Consider the following 18,234-nt stretch of genomic DNA (forward strand, 5'->3'; position numbering starts at 1 on the left):
CTGTAAAAAATACGATGAAAATACAAAACAAAACTTCAGCAAGCTTTTTAGTTATATTACTGCTTCTTGTAAAGCCTTGCTATTTATTTCTTGATCTCAGGCGGCCTACTTTTATTAAACCTGATAAAAAGGAAACGATACAAAATTTTCGTGAGACACAAGATACAAAGAAGAATGTTCAAGAATATAAAAAGTTTTTTGGCTACACTTTCGATTGTGTGAAAGATGGTAGCAACTTAAAGTAGGTTGGTTAATACTTTTTCATTGCTTAAAAGCTAGTTAAAGAAATATTTTTTCATATAAGACTTTTATCATTATGTAAACTTAAAATACTTCTTTACTTTTTTAATAAGTCTGCTTTATCAAACAAAGAAATAAAATAAGAACTAAGCTTCATACTTATTTTAAAAGCTTCAGTAGAAATTTAAAATATTTTTTCTATAAACTTTTAAATAGTAAAAAATACCACAGAGTAGTAGCAGGAGCGCCAGAATTCACAAAAAATAGTGCAGAGAGCGTTCTCCGGGAAAATTTAAGGCCTGGTCATAAAGGTAATAACTTAACCCTTTTTTAAAATTCTATTGCATTTTTGTTTCGAAAGCATGTGCTTTGTCCAAATTTTTATAAGTCAAAATTAAAAATATTGTTTCAATTAAAAACTAAAAAGTAAGCTAGGAGCAAATGCTTTTTTGAGATGGTTTTAAAATACTACAGGGTTAAAATAAAAATAAAATTTAAAGAAAATTTATTATATGCAAATAATGTTTTCACAAGAAAAAGGAAGTGTATTTTCGTGTCTGCAACGCAACGTCACATGGCACGACAGTGAAATCGTCTGCGATCATAACGCAGTTTCTCCCCAGTTCGCAAAACAAGGCTCCTATTTTGGCTCGAACTTAAAACATGATCCTAACAACAATGATTTAATGGTAATAAAATTTATAACTGATAAAATTACGAGTATAGTTTGATCAAAACTAAATTTTTGTTTAAAATAGCTTTGATGTTAAAAACAAAAGCCAAAAGTGTTTTTTTAGTAATTTCTTATTACAATTGTTAAACGACATAAACGCAGCTATCTGTATGAGATATAAATATTCTAATTAAGAAAAAAAAAAAACTTAAAAGCTCAATAAAAACATTTAATTTTAAAGAAACTGAACTGTTATTATAAAGTTGATTCTTTTTTATTAAATTTTGTATTGAAATATAACTTATAGTATAAATCACTTTGAAATACAAATAATAATACAATAACGATTTCTTTTAGACCTGTATACCTAATTTTGTGCAAAATTGTGACGGTTTTCACTTTGTTCCAGGAAGTTGTTACAAGAGTACTGATAGTGGAAAGTCTTGGAAAAAATTTGGAAAAAACCCTTCAAAAGGTTAAATATTTTACGTAGCTACTTAATACCAAAAGAGTTTATTTTTTAAGTATGATAACAAACTACTATTATTACTTATCTACCGGATCTAAAATTCAGATCCTTCTGAATCAAAATTTAAAAAAATCTAGATTCAGGCGGATCCGGATTTTTTTTTAAACTATGATTTGGATATGGATCAAGTTTATTGGAACGACTTAGCTTTTTGCTTAGAACTTTTTTCTAGAAGTCTTTACTGCTCTTTAGCGCATTTTTAGTATCTAACAAATCAAATAAGATTGTTGTTTACGACAGTTTTAGAAATATTCATGGTCATTTATTTTAAAGAAGATGCATATATGAAATGAAATTAAAATTTCAAAGATTTGTGTAAATGAAAAAATAACTTGTAGTATTACGAATATTATTGAATTAAGAACTGTAAAATTTTGTAAAAGTTTTTTACTGACTGATAATAAAAAACTTAACCCACCAACTTTTTATTTTAAATTTACCCACAAACGGTCGCTTCAGTACAGTAGACTACCGCTTAAGTACGCAAATTGAACCCGACCAAAAAGTGCGTACTTAGCACGGGTAGTGCGTAATTTTTGACGACACAGTATAATATGAAATTTAGCTCACACTTTTTGACATGATGAAATAGAACCAAGATTATTTTTTTAATTCTGAATAGATTACTAATCAAGCTAAGCTTAGTTTTATTTATTACTTGAAACCATTTTTCTGTTATTTGCTAAATTGTTTCGGTTTAGAAAAAAACTTTTTTTTTTTTTTATAGCTGAGATTTCTATTAAACATTTAATTTAGAAACTGTAATACATTTATTATAATTTTCCATTAGCTAAAAAGTGTTTGACTTTTTTTATTTGAAACAAAAACGTTTTAGGACTGTTTTTGTAAGAAAGTTTATATCAGTGGAAACATTTATAATATAAGTGCAAAATGATAAGATGCTCATTAATTTTTTTTTAACTTTAGTTTTTTGTTGTTGTTGTTTCTTTTTACATGTTTATTTTGACTTTATAAAATTTGTAACTAGTTTTTGTGGTTAAATAGTTTTTTATTATTTCACATTAAATTTAGCCTTTCTTTTGCAGATATTCTGAAAATTTTTGAATAAAAATAAATTAGATTTTTTTTTTCTGGATAAGTGCGTACTTAAGGCTGGGTGCGTACCAAAAAAAGTGCGTACTTAAGCGGTAGTCTACTGTACCTTGTACTTTAACCCGCTTGGATCTCAACAGCGGTTTCTCGCAACTATGCCTGCCTGATAAGTCCTAATCAGGACGAAACCGGTCGTAGGTTGTCTTGGATGCTGTTGTTGTTGGTTTTGTGGTGAAGTTCATTGTCTATTGATAACAAAAAAAAGATTTCAATATTTAAGTGTATGACTTTTAAAATGAATTTTCCTGTAGATTTTAATTTTAGAAAGACTTAAAAATTAAAAGAAAGTTTACGTGGTTTACAATAAATTTGATTCCAATTATACTGTTACAGCTGAAGAATGGTAACTTGTTAGCCACATTATTGAACTGCTTGAACCTTTTTTCATGGTAAGGCAACCGTTTAGTAGAAACAACACTTTGCTGTTTAGTGTACTTCCGCATGCAGAAGTACTTTATTTTTGTTTTAAAGCTAATAGTCCACCAGGTCAAAGTGGTTCTACAAACTTAGCAACCTTGGCAGAAAATATAGAAGAAGCTTTCGAAAGAGGGTTGTATGCTCCAAATAAAATCTCACACTTAAACCTTCATATTAACAGTTTGTTGTTAGTCACAACAGCTGTTGATCCATGGTATCGACTTTACTTTTTTCTTCCTAATCTCAAATAGGAGGTTGAAAGGCTGTTGAGATTAGAAGTAAAAAGCATAGTTGTCGTGAGACTGATAGAAATAGCCACTTTCCTCTTGTACTGCCTTATAATCTTAAAACTCAACTATCAAGAAATGATGCTTCCAATGAATTTTTATCGTTCTAAAAGCGAGCAACAAAATTCAGATGATCAAGAGATTGAGACAAAAATTAAGTTTTTTATTTTGCTGAAGAAAACTAACTTTAATAAATTAAAGAAGCTAAAATCTTATCTTGGTGGAATTCAAACAAAAAAAAATATCCTACATCTCGAAAAGTTTGCATGGAAGTATCTTTTGACACCTCCATCTTCTGTTAGTTCTGAAAGGTTATTTTCTGAAGCTGGTAACTAGTACGATTAAAAGTAAAGTCTATAGCTTTCAAAAACCGGCGAATTTTTTATATATTTTTTCATCACATCTTTAAAAAGCTAAAACAGGTTTCTTTGAAGTTTAATAGCGAGGATATGAGTAAATGTTGTTTACTAAGTTACTTTCTCTTATATATTTAGACAGTTGCTAAAGTAGTTAATCTTCATCTTCTAATTTACACTTTTGTATATAAAAGTTTAATCTAGTACTACCACAAAAAAAAACGATTAAAGTTTGTTATTTTTAAAGCATTTATATTAAATTAATTTTTGTTTTACATCATAAAAGGTACAAAATTCAAGTTCAATCGTATAAGTAATTTGAAACAACAACTTAAAATCTAAACTGCGATTTCTCATAGACAGAATTTTTTGTCTTGTTTGCACGAAGTTTAATTTTGTTTTGTTTGTGTTCAAAATAAAATAGTTTAACAGTAACATAGTTTTTCTATTTTAACAAGATATATGATTAAGTTTTTTTATACTAAACTAGTGGTGTTATAGTAATTAATTTTTATAAGTTTGTTGTCTGTTTACACTAAAGAAAGCTTAAAAAATTTAGGATCCGGATTCTAATTTAAAAAAAAGATTTCTATCCGTACGAATCTTAAATTAAAAAAAAAAGATTTGGAACCGGATTTGACCAGGTCGTAACTAATGGATCGGGTAGATCAGTAATTACTACACAAACTTTATAGTATATTATTATAAAGTAATGAGATGTATGTGTGTTTTGTAAGCTTTAGTTTAGCTTTTATTTTTATTTTACCTAAAATTTAGTACCTAGAGAGTTTAGGTATTTTGTTATTTTTGCTTACGAATCAGTTTTCTTTTTAATTGTAGTTTACTAATTTGTCTCTACATTTTAAAAGAAATGAATATAGTTATCTTCATTTAATCCTCACTTTATCTGAAAATAAAAATGTACTATTATTTAAAAAATAATGATGTTAAAAAATATAATCACTACTTAGTAAATTCGTAGATGAATACTAATAATAAAAATGTTGAAAAAAGATGCAGATAGTTGTAGTTTTTAAACTTTTGATTTATTATTCATCTTGTTATTAATACTTTTGGTCATTGTTTTTGAACACAAAGGTTAAAGCTAAATAAAACATACAGAACAAACAAATTCAAAAAAATATATAAATCAACATTTTATTGAAAAACACGTGTAATTAATACGTATATCAGAAACAGTGTTACAATATTCAACTATTTACAGTATGCCCAGAACACAAGATGGACATAGTTTTTTTGTTAGATGGTTCAGGCTCTATTGGTAAAAACTTTATAAACATTAAGGACTGGACAAAACAACTAGCACTTAAACTGTACAAAATAGATAAAAAGATAAGGATCGGAGTTGTTCAGTTCTCACATTACCAAAAGGGAAGAAGGTAATAAATATTGTGGAAATCTATAGAGTATTTATTTTGTGCTTTAAAGTAAAAAATATACTTCTTTACATTTAATTTGTTTAGTAAACAGTCTTAAAACTATTGCTTCTTACTTGGAAAGTAAATTGAAAAAAAAAGATATCTAAAGTTCTCAAAAACTACTTTTACTGTTGACTTATAGTTTTAAGTGTGTTAAAAAGTGTAGTTTTAAGGCTAAATATGTTTTGTCAGTGCTTTAATTTAAAATAAAACTATTAAAGTATAACTTACAATACAGTATAAAATAAACAAAAAATTTTATGACTACTGCTATAGAGACAAATAAATAAGTTTTTATATTTATTAATTTAATAAAACAAGGTTTTTCCATTTCTTTACAGTATGAAAAACCAGCAATATACAAAAGTCCATATACCAATAGGAAAATACAGAAAATACAAAGATTTTAAAGTATGTTTTTGTTTTAATCTATAAAAGTTTTTCGGTTTAAATATAATTTTATAGAGTAATAGCTAGTATGTGGAAAAGCAGAAGTTTTTTTTTGTTATAAAACTAAACTTAAATAAATATTTAGTAAAAAAGAATAAAGTAACAACACTGACATTAAAAACTGTTTACCTAAAGGTACTAAATGTAAGTACAAAAATTAACTTAAATTTTTTTTGAATAGTTTAAACAAAATCTATCATACTTTAAAACTAATTTTAAATTTAAAGGTAAGACAAAGTTAGTTTTTAATAAAGAGTTTTCCTAGGTAAACTTTATTATGTAAAACTGTTTTAAAAAAGTTTAAATTGTTTATTTTTTTTTTTTAATATTGTGTTAAATGTTTTAAACATTTAAAAGAAGCTTTAATTATTTGGCACTGCAGTTAAGTCATGAGAATTCTGTAAGCTTAAATACACTTGGTTTCTTCTAAGTTTTCTTTTCTATATATAAAACCTTTAAGTGTATAAGCTTCGTCATAATTAATAGCTTAAGCGAAAAGTTTAATTAAAAACTATTTGTTTTTATATAAAGTTTAGTATCAGAGGTAACTTATTAGGACACTTTTTTTTCTTGTTCTTTTTAATGGACGATAATCTTTACAGATACTTTACTGGAAAGCAGTTCTCATATTATGGGCAGCTAGCCGCCTTTATTTATTTAAAGTGTTTTCTTAATGTTAAGCTTTTTGTTTTTAAAGTAACACATCCGATTTTCAACTTAAATCAATATAACTAGACAATATACAATTGTTTAAACTTATTGCTACTGTAGAAAAATTGGAAAATCTCTTCAATAGGTTTTATTATTAGAAATAGTTTTGTTCTCCATTGATAATGGTTTAGTATGCTTTTTTAGAGAAGTGTTATAATGTTGCTAAAACTGATACAATTATAAAATAAATTTAAACAAAAAATTATTGAGAATTCTATAAAATCTATGAAGTAATTTAGTATATTTTTAAGTTTAATTTATCGTTGACGGTGGTTGAAAAACTGCAGCCCGCGATGTAGTTTTCAGTTTTGAATATACGTACCCAAAAAAAAAATATATGGTGTAAAGAACTTTTAGACCCTAAAGATAACTGATTGCTAGAGCTTTGTTATATTTTCATATTTTATTACACTTTTTGTTTAAATTATTATTTTTTTACTGTAACTACTTTTACAAGTTCAGCCCGCGGAATTTTTTTATCTTTACAGTGCGGTCCTCGAGCATCTTTTTCTAGGTGTTTTGGCTCACCACTTATAAATGCTAACGACCAAAGTTTTATCTTAACAAATTTAGTTATTTTTTAATATTCATTATATTTATTTCATAAATCATTTTATTTAAATTTTTAACTAACAGATAAGCCAAAAGTCAAGTTCTGCTACGAGTTTACTTATTTATTATAAGAATATTTGCTTGTAATTTTAGCTTGCAAACCATCATTTAAGTACCAGTTACAAAACAAAACTTTAGAAACAACATTCTTATTTTTCATTTTTTCGTAATAAAGAATATTGTACCCAACAAATAAGGCTTCGTAATGTTTTCTAATATGTTTTTTTGCTGCTTTTTACCTACTTACTAGCACATTAAATAAGGATTTATACACACTTTTTTAGACTTTTTGTGACTTTACAGTTTTACGTTTTTATTAAACATCTTGTTTAAAAAATCCTAACCTTTTTTCCTTTTTATTTATTATTGAGTTGTTTGTTGCAATTTTTGTAATCTCTCTTGTATATAAGGCAAGAAAAATGTATTGTAAATGATGGTAGAAGTCGAAATATAAGGGAGGAAACGATGTGCTACCATAGTAGGTTACAGTTTTTGTGGTTAATATTTGCATTTTGGGTTTTAAAAAAGAGTTCTTACCACTTTGTTTAACTTAAATTTTTTTTTTTGATTTAATAATTTTATAAAAACTTAAAGTGAATATTTTTATTAATATAAAAATTTAAATAACTCAAAGCAGTGTTTTCAAGCAAATCGTGTGTAGCTCGATGACCAAAAGGTGTTTTTTCACACCAATCCCATTGACCATAGTTGTATGCGTTTCTTTTTTTTCTTTTTTAATTAAAATTTATTATTTGTTGCAAAGGTTTAAAAAATTACTTAGATTTTTTTAAACATAATTAACTTACATGTAAAAACTGTTACTTATCTATACAAGCAAACTTAATACTCAATTTTTGGGCAAAGTTTAGTTTAGTAAAAACTGTTTAAAAATAAAAAAAGCCACTTCCAAATAATCTTTAAATAAACTGAAACTTTTTGAAGTCTACAAATTAAACATTAAGGTTGGATTGTACTGATTTTACTAAATAAGAATAGTATTTATACTAAGCTTTTCAAACTAATATTAAGTTTAAAAAAAATACTTTTTACATTGTACTAGGTTTAAGCATCAAAATAAAAACTTTACTTCTATAAAAATTTAATTAGCTAAATCTGATATTAACAGTGTTTATTTTATTCTCAATGTTCTATCACTTTAAAAATAATTTACTCAAAATTTATTTGGTAATTGAAACCAATTTTTAAAGAGTATATTTATTTTAAGCATAATAACAACTATCTTACAATTCTTAAGTGACAGGGTAACATTTTTAACAGACACAAGTTGACAAAATAAAGCTTTTTGGGTTCAAGACTTTCACTGCTTACGGTCTCAAGTACGCTTTAAATGAGTTTAAGAAATCACCTAGATGGAGTATGAACGACACTCAAAAAGTTCTTGTGCTTCTCACCGATGGAGAGTTTGTAACCCTTTGTTTTTACTTAAAAGACTTATTTTTCTTTGAATGTATAATAAGTACTTACAAACAATTAAAATGTGTTTAAAATAAAAGAAAGTTAAATTTTTAATCTCTTTATAAGTGTGAAATCGGTCAATTATTTTTTGCTTGAACAACTAATTTGTTTCTTAGATAGCTACTTGACTTAAAACTAAGTTTTATTAAACTTGAATTTTATAACTATCTCCAAAATAAAAATAAACATCATTTTTTGGCTGACTCTTGATGATAAAACCAAAACGAATTTCACAAATCTTTTATATTGTTTGTTGAACGACAAAAAAATGCTCAAAAAGTTTTGTCCAAGGACCTGGTGTACGAAAAAACCTTTCGGTTATCGAGTTACCAGAACAGTTTAACGTCATGTCCAGGACAATTTTTGATTTTTATAGCTTTTATTTTAATCAACTAATTTTCAAATTATTAGGGTTATTGTTCTACAGTTACTATAAACAATATATATTTTTACCTACTGTTTTATTTCATTATTATTACTATTCGCAGATCAACCGACAGTAATCAACTTTTACCTGCAGCAGATGAAGTTCGAAACAATTCAGTAAAAATATTCGCTATTGGTGTTGGAAATTATAACATTGATGAGCTTAAGGTTATTAAAAACTAAACTAAAAGAAAGATCTTATTAGATAAAATTATTTTTTATGTATCACTTACGTTTTTTATTAAAGTTTATTTATAATCTTTACATTTTTAATTTTTATTGAAAGAAAATAGTTACATAATGTTGTTTTTAATATAAACGATCATTTAATGGTTATAATAATTTTACCTTGACCTTGTATATTTTGTTTATAAACGAATTACGACGTTTGCTAAAAAAAAATTATAAATACAGTTTTCATGCTTTGAAAAATCATAAGAGTTTTTTTTGTATTTAAACTCTAAACATTCTTAAACAGCTTATTGCAAATGGAAACAGTACGAGCTCTAAGCATAGTCATTCTCATGTTTACGAAGTAGAAAAATTTGACCAGCTGAATAACATTGTTAATTCATTAATAAGAGATGTAATTGGTGTGGTTTTAGAAGGTTAATCTTACAAGAGAGTAAAATTTAAACATTAAAACTTTAGTTTTGGTCAATCCTTTCATTGAAGTAGTAATTTTTTTGAATGTTCCTAAAAAATATTTACTCTTTTTATAACTTCAGTTAAATAGATTACATATAAATTTGTGTTATTAGTACAAAAAAAAAACTTAAAATTAATTAGTTAGAATACTTCATTAACAGTATACACTACTAAACTAAACAGTTTTATTTTAATTCTTACTCTATTTAAAATAAAGAACAGGGACCGGTATATCATATAGTCCAGTGCATATACTCTCAGTTTAGACTAGACTAAAGCAAACTTATTTTTTATTAGAAAGGTTTTTAATAAATGTTGGAGTACAGTAGTAACAACTAAAAAATAATTTCATTAAGATTTTTATGCTTACTACTATCTTATTATTTACGTACTGACAAAAACAAGGCTGCCAACACCAACTATCGAAATTAAATTTTCTACGCAATTGCAAAGACACACTAAGAGATCAATTCTATTAGTGAACTGTAGTCTTGAAAGTTTTAGAAATAACTAACTCTAGTTTTTAAAAAACTTTAAAAAGTAGTTTTTCGTTATATTTCTTTACAAAATATGTATTTAAAACTTTATTATTATTTAATTTTTTGTTATTTATTATTTTGTAACATACCTTAAAAACTTAAAGTTCTTACATAAAAATACTTATAAAAATTACGTACTATAGCTTAAATTTAGAGTCGTAAAAATTTCAATACAGTTCTAAAAGTAAATTTAGTAAAATATTATTTGACCACAAGTAAACTTTCGCTAAAATGACTTATAATACACTACTCACTTTGTTTTTTAAGTTAGATCATTGCAATCTTTTAGTTAAAAAATAACCGCCGTTTCCGGTTAGCTTTGAACTTTATAAAGCTGACAATAATGTTCTGTGTTTCAATATTTTCTATCATGCATGTAATAAAATGTACAACTATAAAAGAACTATGTGGTTCTTATATATGAAAATTATACAATTTACAGCATTTTTGTTTTGTTTGCTATAACAAAAGTGTAAAAAGTTATTCTTACTCAAAACTAGCTTAAGGTAAGTCATCAATTGAGTGTCATATGGGTTTTTTTAATGATAAAGTTGTATTTGTTTGTATTTAAATAACACAAAAATTATTTTTTTTAAAAACTATTCATAAAGTTCTATTAAAAGCAAAACTAATGGGTAAAATTATTACTAGTGAATTATGTAATAAAAAATTTATAACTATACGATAATATAATTTATTACTAAATTTTCAGGCTCAAGTGCGGATAAGAATCATGCTTCTTACCATCTGCAGTCAGCTGAAATGGGCTTCTCTTTAGTGACAGACGATTCAAACGTTGTAAGTTTCATCTAGTGTATTAAAACTAGTTGCAAAATTTTATTAACAATCCTTGCAACAGTTTACATTTATTATAGGAAAATTATTTAGATTAATTACTTTAGTAGTACACTATCGTAAGATTTAATAGCATTCGAAGAAAAAGATAACTTAGCTAAGAGTTTTTTTTAGTTTTAGTTTAACTTTATTTTATAATGTTTATAAAAAGTGTAAAAAATGTTTCTAGATAAACTTCAGATTAAATTTAAATAAGTTAGTTTGTCTCATATTAGACCTTCTAAGTACATTTACTTTAACAAAGCAATAAAGATATAATTTATATAAAGTTGTAAAAAAAAATACTTTTTGCATTACATACCCTTGAAAATATACATTGTAATTGTATAATACAACTAAGTTTTTGTTTTAATTGTGTGAGTGTGACTAATTGCTATGGAATGCTTGAAATCGGAAGAAAATGCAAAAAGCTAAGAAATAGAAAAAACAATTTTGCACAAAAAGGTAAGTTTGTTTGTTTGTTTTGATATAGTATCAATAAAGCTTTAAATGCAAACATTTTTTACGATATAGTAGCTAATTTTATTTAAATTTTACTTCAACCAAGTTTAACAACAAAAATATTAACGAATGATATTTATTAAAGATAATACACAAGTAAATAGTGAAAAAACACGAAATTTCTCGTTCGTTCAAAAGATTATCTTGTTCACTACAAAATATGTAAAGTGATATGAGTTGTTTTTGTTTTAAAGTAAAACATAGTTTAAGCTGTAAACTACTATCATTAAAAATTATTGACGCTACATTTTAAGTTGTATAGCTTTTATGTGAATAAAAAAAATTCAAACTTAATAGTTTAAACGTAGTAAACAGGTGCACTTTGTTATTCAAAATATGAAGAATTAAAACTACTACAGGCATAATTTTAAAAATTGAGCTAGTAAGAACTTAAGTATTTTTTCTGAAGCTGTAGATATAATCTTTAAATTTTCATTGTAACTAGTGGTAAAACAAAAATAAAGCTATTAAAACTTTTAAAATACTTTACATTTTCTTAAATTAAATAGAATTCAACGTGTGCAAACTTTAATTTACTAGTTTTAAACTTGTGGCTGATAAAAAACTGTACATTTTTCAATTTAAAAAAATATTTTAAAATACTTTAAACTGACAATGCTATATATCAAAACATTCTTATTGAAAAAAAGTCTAATTAACTATGTATAAAAAAAAATTATTGTTTCTTAGGTTTTCTAAACTAAAACTAAAGGTATATTTTACATTATTACTATTAATCTCAGAGTAAAAACATGAAAAGCAAAAAATAAACAGAAACAATTTTAGTTTCTTTTAATTTAATTAATAAATTTAACTTATTTGCTTCAAAACACTCGTATAATATTAAACTATAGAGCATAAAAAACTTAAAATACCGTAAGAAAACACTTTTTCATTGTGTAAAAACCTTTTGTTTTATAAACTATTTAAAACTTAACTATATTTGTCCTAGAAAAGACGTTAAAATATATCCGTGGTGTGCGACTAGATAACCGAATGGTTTTTTTCGTGCACCAGGTCCTAGGACCAAATATTTTGATTAAATTTTTTTGTCGTCTTACAAACTATACTTATAATCTAAAGGTTTGATTCAGTATTATGGACAAAACAGGACACCTAACAAACTATGTGTCTTCGAAATGAATTTGTTTATTTGCCTATGAATCGGTAATTACATATATTGAGTGGTTAGTTATAGTTATAGTTTTAAGGTTAAGTAATTTTATAGGTAAAAACTTAGACACGTTTAAAAACATATGCAAACTAAAAAGTATTTATTAGTAAAATTTAAAATGTTATAATTTTTGTACTTTAATAATTATTGTATAGTTCCTTCTTTGTTTACCTACTTATTAAGTGCCCTTTGCCTAAAGTTTATATTTATTCTTGAATTTATGATTTAAACATCAGTTTTACAACTTTGTTCCTCTTGAAAAGTATAGATACGTACAAAAGCTATGCGTCTAGTTCAGGGGTCGGTAAACTGTTACCCTGCTATGTAATTTTGAGCTAAAAAGATTCACTTTTAAATATTTAAAAATTACTAGTCAAAACTTACAATTAGGCTCTTAGTTAGCTATTTAGAATCACTAGAGCTTTATATTGCTTAATTAATTAAATTTTTTGTTTGAAATATTAAATTGTTGTTGATTAATAAAACTATTCCAATTAATATCAGGCTGCCAAAAACTTTTTTATAGAGTACGACCAACGAGCAACTTTTTATAAGAAAGTTACTTCGCGACTTAAGAAAAGCTACAGGGGATTTTTTTCATAACGCCCTCTTTGAAGAAACTTAAAAATCAATGGTCCATTCGAATAATATTTCTTAAAAAACTACCCATAAATACGCCAATCTTTTTTTTGCTTTTTGTCATCAAATCCAGAATATCTAGTTTAAGTTTCAAATTATGGCCTTACGGCCCCCATAGCCCCTTTATTATTCACGTCCCCCCTTTGGCTCCTTTGCAGCTTATGACCCATTAAATTTCCAAGGAGGCCCACTTTGCAAACCCTGAGCTAGACTTTTATAAAAAATATTTTGCATGAAATGAACATATTACAGATGTAGTTAGATTAAGTAAGTCCTTTCTTAAATAAGAACTATATATTTCACTTCAAAAGTAAAAAAATCACCACACCAACATTCTTTATTTTATATTCCATTTGAAATATTTTTTTTTTATTTCATTTAAAACAATTACCAATACAAGCTATAAAACGGCTAATTGGTTGCCTAGAGCAGTGGTCTCACACGTGCACCCATGCACACTAGAATTCACAAAATTTATTTTGAGGTGAGTGGAGAGTTGTAGGTTGTACGAAACTAATGTAGAGGCGCATATTTATAACAAAATAAGTTCACTTATATCCTTATTTAGTTTTATTTTTTGTTTTATCAGTACCTGTTTAGTAAGATTTTTTGCAAAAAAGTAAAGAATTGGTCTGAAATATATAAAAATTTGTATACTTATTCTTTCAAGACTTTATTATCCAAACTAAGTTTCGGTCAAAGAACTTGTCAGTGCTTAAATAAAATTTCTTATTCCATTTCTATTCTATTTAGATAATATTTTTTATTTAATCACTGATGAGGTCTTTTACCGTAACTTAGTTTGCATAAAAAAGTCTTGAAAGATTAAAAGTCTAGGCATTTTTTCTCGAACTATTAAATAAACTAATTTTAAGTTTACTCTTTTTTTAACAAAAAGTTTATATACGAGAGCAGATAGATTTGACGGCTCGATTCTAACGCGACGAGTCAGAGAGATATCAGGTTATAAAAAGTTGAAAGAGGTGAGTAAAAGGAGAAAATGTATGAGATCAGGCTTTGCTAAGCCCTAATCGATTAGTTTCAAAAAGTTTTTATAATTTTCTAACTTTTTGCTATTTGGCTTAACTTTGTCTGCCTCTCTTGTCAGTACTTACTGTTTCATTTCTATTAATTCTTGTTTTTTGTAGAGTGTTTTGTATATTGATTAACTATATATATTTGTGTTTAAAAAAAGCGTATATATCGTAATTTGTTTTTATTAGGTTTGAGTCATTAAGGCAACCAATTTATAAGCATAGTTTATTTAAGTTAGGGATATTAAAAGAAGATTAGTTGAGTTATAGTTTGAGTTTATCAATTTTATATAGCAACTTTAGATTTGGGTCCATCTCAAAATACTTTTTTCTAGTCCTTGTCAACCAATTAAACTGTATCTTTCGTGTATGACTCGATAAACAAAAAGTTTTTTCCTACCCTAGACCCTTAGACCTAATTTTTTGAGCGTTTTTTTTTTGTTTATATTTTTATTCTGGAGTTGATGATTAAGAGCAAGATTAATAAAAGTCGGAGGTGTATTTGAAGGGGCTGTTGAAAAATTTCCGTAGATATTACGTAAGATTTGAAAAATAGTCACTACTTTTTCGGAGAGTTTTAAGTTTTCGGTCAATAGAATTTGTTTTTTTCTAGTTTTGTGTGCATTTATTTCAATTATCATAAAGAAAACCGGCGACACCAACTACCTTAAGTCTTGTTATTTAAAAAAAAAAACATAATTTTTCCTAAGACTGCAGTTGTATTTCAAATGGTAATCTAAGTTAAAAAACCAAATACATTTTAGGTATATTTTGTTGCTTTGTACCCTCCTACTGATCACTACTGATTGCTAATATGATTGAGGTTAGCTCATTTTGGAATCTTCTTAAAAAATGCCATCAATCAAAATTCGAGTGAAACTGAGTTTTTCTTTACTTGGAATTCATCAACTAACGACACCAATACACGAATGTTTAGCTAAGCTAGTTTCAAAAAAAGTACTTTAATAACAAATGATAAAAATACAAAATTAATTAAAACTGTTTTAGCTTCTTAATTTTTGTTGGCTTGATCGACAAAGTTAAAGATGAAGTTTAACCGCTGGTAAAAATACATCAAAAATTTAGCAAAAAACAACTAACAAAAATATAGGACAGATCAAGAAAATCAATTCACCTGCAACTTAGGTATATATAAAAGTATTTCTCAAAACCAGTTTAAACTTTGCTGGTATAAAATAGACCTGTACAAAAAAATCAACACTCTAAATTCAGCAAAAAAAATAAATTGGTTTTACTTTTCATTTTCAATATATTGCCTTCGAATTTTTGAAGATTTTTTATGAGGGGGATTTAAGTTTTATTTGTGTGTTTTTTAGCTTACTTAAAAACTTTGAAACTTTAGTATAACTCATGCTGACTAAGACTTATTTACAGACTTAAGCAAAGTTAGATAATTTAAAAAAGTCTCAGGCTAACTTAAAGATCTCTTTTTTTTTTCTTTACAAAAAATACAAAACAAAATAAATCTCATGCTAATTCCAATAAGTAAATTTTGTTTATGATCTTTCACTTACTCGTTTATTAAACTTTTTACCCCATTTATTAAAAGCACCTTTTTATTTCTTACAGTTTTTATACTCCTAATAGTTTTTAATTATGCATCAATGAGAATTAATTAAATGCTTTAATTAAAAAGTTTTTTTAAATGAAACTGTATTTTAGCAATAGCTTTTAATAAAAGTAGCTTTAGCGAAGAAAGCTAAAAATAACAGCTTAAGATTTAAAATATTTATGGAAAAAATATATAAACGTTTAATTTTCTAAAAAAACTTTTAAATGAGTTTAAAAAGTAATATTATCATTTTAAGATACGTTTAGTGTGTAAGTATTTCGAAATTTATTTTTGGAAACAATTCTACTATCTGTTATTAATTATATTAAATCACAATAGTGATTTGCTACTATGTTAGGTTTCTTATTGCCTAACCTGTTTCTGAATAGAGAAATTATGTTTTAAGGTTAAAAATATCGTTGACATCTTTATTTAAACTTTTTTTATGTTGGATCTTTGATTTTATAGCTTTCTAAATTTAAAAAGTTTTCTGCTACAGTTTATTTGTGGAGTATAATATTACTGTCCGAGTTATTAGCTCAATTCGATGCTTAAAACCTTTATTTAAAGTTCTCAGGTTTGTATGAATTTAAAAAAAACTCAAGTTAGTTCGATTTTTTTTTAAATAATCTTAAGTTAGTTTTAATGAATTTGAGGAAATTTATCCCCTTATGTATAAACATTTAAATATATAATTTTTCTCATGCTAATTTCAATGACTTTTGTTCTTAAATTAAACTACCTTTCCTGTATAGATAATCCTTTTAGTTTTTTTTGTTTTTTTGTTGCCAAGCATTATTAACCGTAACTTATCTATTTATATGTTTGTAAAATAGATCCACCATCAGCCAAAGTCGGCTATGCGTATTGTGCATAGAAGAATAAATAAAACAAATAAAATTTATGTACAAGGTAAATTATAAAAACAGTGATGCAATAATTAAATCTAACAAAAAATAATAAATATAAATAAATAAAATAGAACCCATTTTGACTTTAATTTCTTCGTCTGCTTCGGTTTCATAAGGTATTGTTTTTCTTTTTTTGCAGTCATTTGTGTATAGCAGATCGTCATTGACGCAGTCCTTTGCAAGCAACTCCCAGTCATCAGTTCTATGTTAAAGCTTTTTAGGTCAATCTTGCATACGTCCTTAAGCCGTAGACTGGGACGACCTCAGGCTTTATTTATGTCAATAAAAGCGATGTATACTTAAAATAAAATAATTTAGTGGTAGTGACAGTAGTAGTAAGTTATTGAAATTATTTATAAATAAGAACTAATTAAGAAGTTTAATCAGAATTACTCTGGAAATTACACTGCATTTAATCAGAAGTTATAAAACAAAAATAGTTGTACCTTAGATAGCTAGGAGTAAAAGTTTAGAATATATAATATCTAAGGTGAAATTTATGCAAATCGATTATAGTTCAAATTTCTAAATACGTTGTTTTAATAAGTAGAATTTTAATTGTCATGTTTCATTAGTATGCGTAACTTTATAATATTGATATTGAAAATATTTAGGAGTTAGTTCTTTAATTTTATTAAGCAACAAATGAAGATCTACAAGTACATTTTTACTAGAGACGAGATTACCAATGACACTTTCACGATCACCTATGTTCCTGGATAACACTGCCTCATTAAGGTCACATGCACTCTTGTTACAGAGAACAAACTAATCGAAAAATTAAAAGGACCAAACGCTTCGGCTGAAGAAGCCTCAGAAGAATAAGTAATCGACATGATTGATGATTTCCTTCTTCAATCGGTAAACTTTGATGATATTAAGACTTTTTCAAAGACGTAACGACTAGTGGACGGAGTCATATTCAAACTTGAAGATGATGGTCAAACAGAAAATGTGGCCGAGTACAAGTATAACTTCAAATCTGCATTGAATAATAGCAAACAATGTGAAGATCTAAATTATACACTAACGAGTCCGGCAAGTTAATGAAGTTAGATGGAACTCTTGGATACCTCAACTACGAAGAAGATGGTGAGACGCCAAACATGCTTTTCTGGAAGCACTCCCTTATTGAGGAACAATGTTAATTTTTATGATAGAATATTAACAAGTGGTAGTCTACATATCAGTTTTTGTTTGTTTTTTTTATATAATAGCCTTTTAAATTATTTATTGAAACAAACTCCAGACTAATTAAAAACTTCTTAGTAGTTTTATACAGCCATTAATCACCTAGTTTAAAATGATAGAATTATAATTTAAATTAAAAGTATAAAATGTTTATTTACATGTTACTTGATCAGTAAGTAGTTTAAACAGCTTTTTACTTTCTTATAAGAATAACACAGTACTTTTATGAACTAACAGTTCCATTTTTGTAGTGCTAAAATAAAATTTACACAAAGTTAAACATATTACATTTACTCATATGATTTAAACTCTACTTCGTCTTAAACTATCGTATTTTAAGTGAATTTTCTTCATGAAAATTCAAGCTATAAATATTCTGAACTTAATGTCGTTGAATTGAAATAACTATCCAATCACTTGCTTTCTTTGGGTTGTCTTGC

The 18,234-nt window shown here is 26.1% G+C and overlaps 1 protein-coding gene and 1 long non-coding RNA gene across 2 annotated transcripts; both read left to right on the forward strand.

Moving 5' to 3' along the window:
* Positions 1 to 10,729, forward strand: LOC145836584 (integrin alpha-1-like). Its single transcript, XM_082944377.1, has 10 exons — positions 1 to 241; positions 472 to 551; positions 775 to 929; positions 1,271 to 1,388; positions 4,841 to 5,015; positions 5,396 to 5,465; positions 8,106 to 8,248; positions 8,792 to 8,897; positions 9,208 to 9,337; positions 10,629 to 10,729. Exons 1-10 carry the CDS (start codon positions 15 to 17, stop codon positions 10,727 to 10,729), a joined length of 1,305 nt encoding a protein of 434 aa, XP_082800503.1. The 5' UTR covers positions 1 to 14.
* A 281-nt stretch (positions 10,730 to 11,010) lies between these two features.
* On the forward strand, positions 11,011 to 17,890 carry LOC145836973 (uncharacterized). The gene is made up of 3 exons (XR_014369894.1): positions 11,011 to 11,215; positions 12,356 to 12,459; positions 17,278 to 17,890. It is a non-coding gene; the product is annotated as an uncharacterized LOC145836973 (long non-coding RNA).
* Positions 17,891 to 18,234: the final 344 nt, after the last annotated feature.

The sequence above is a fragment of the Thalia democratica genome, chromosome 5 (assembly GCF_965202585.1).
Source record: "Thalia democratica chromosome 5, ktThaDemo2.hap1.1, whole genome shotgun sequence".
Taxonomy (NCBI): domain Eukaryota; kingdom Metazoa; phylum Chordata; class Thaliacea; order Salpida; family Salpidae; genus Thalia; species Thalia democratica.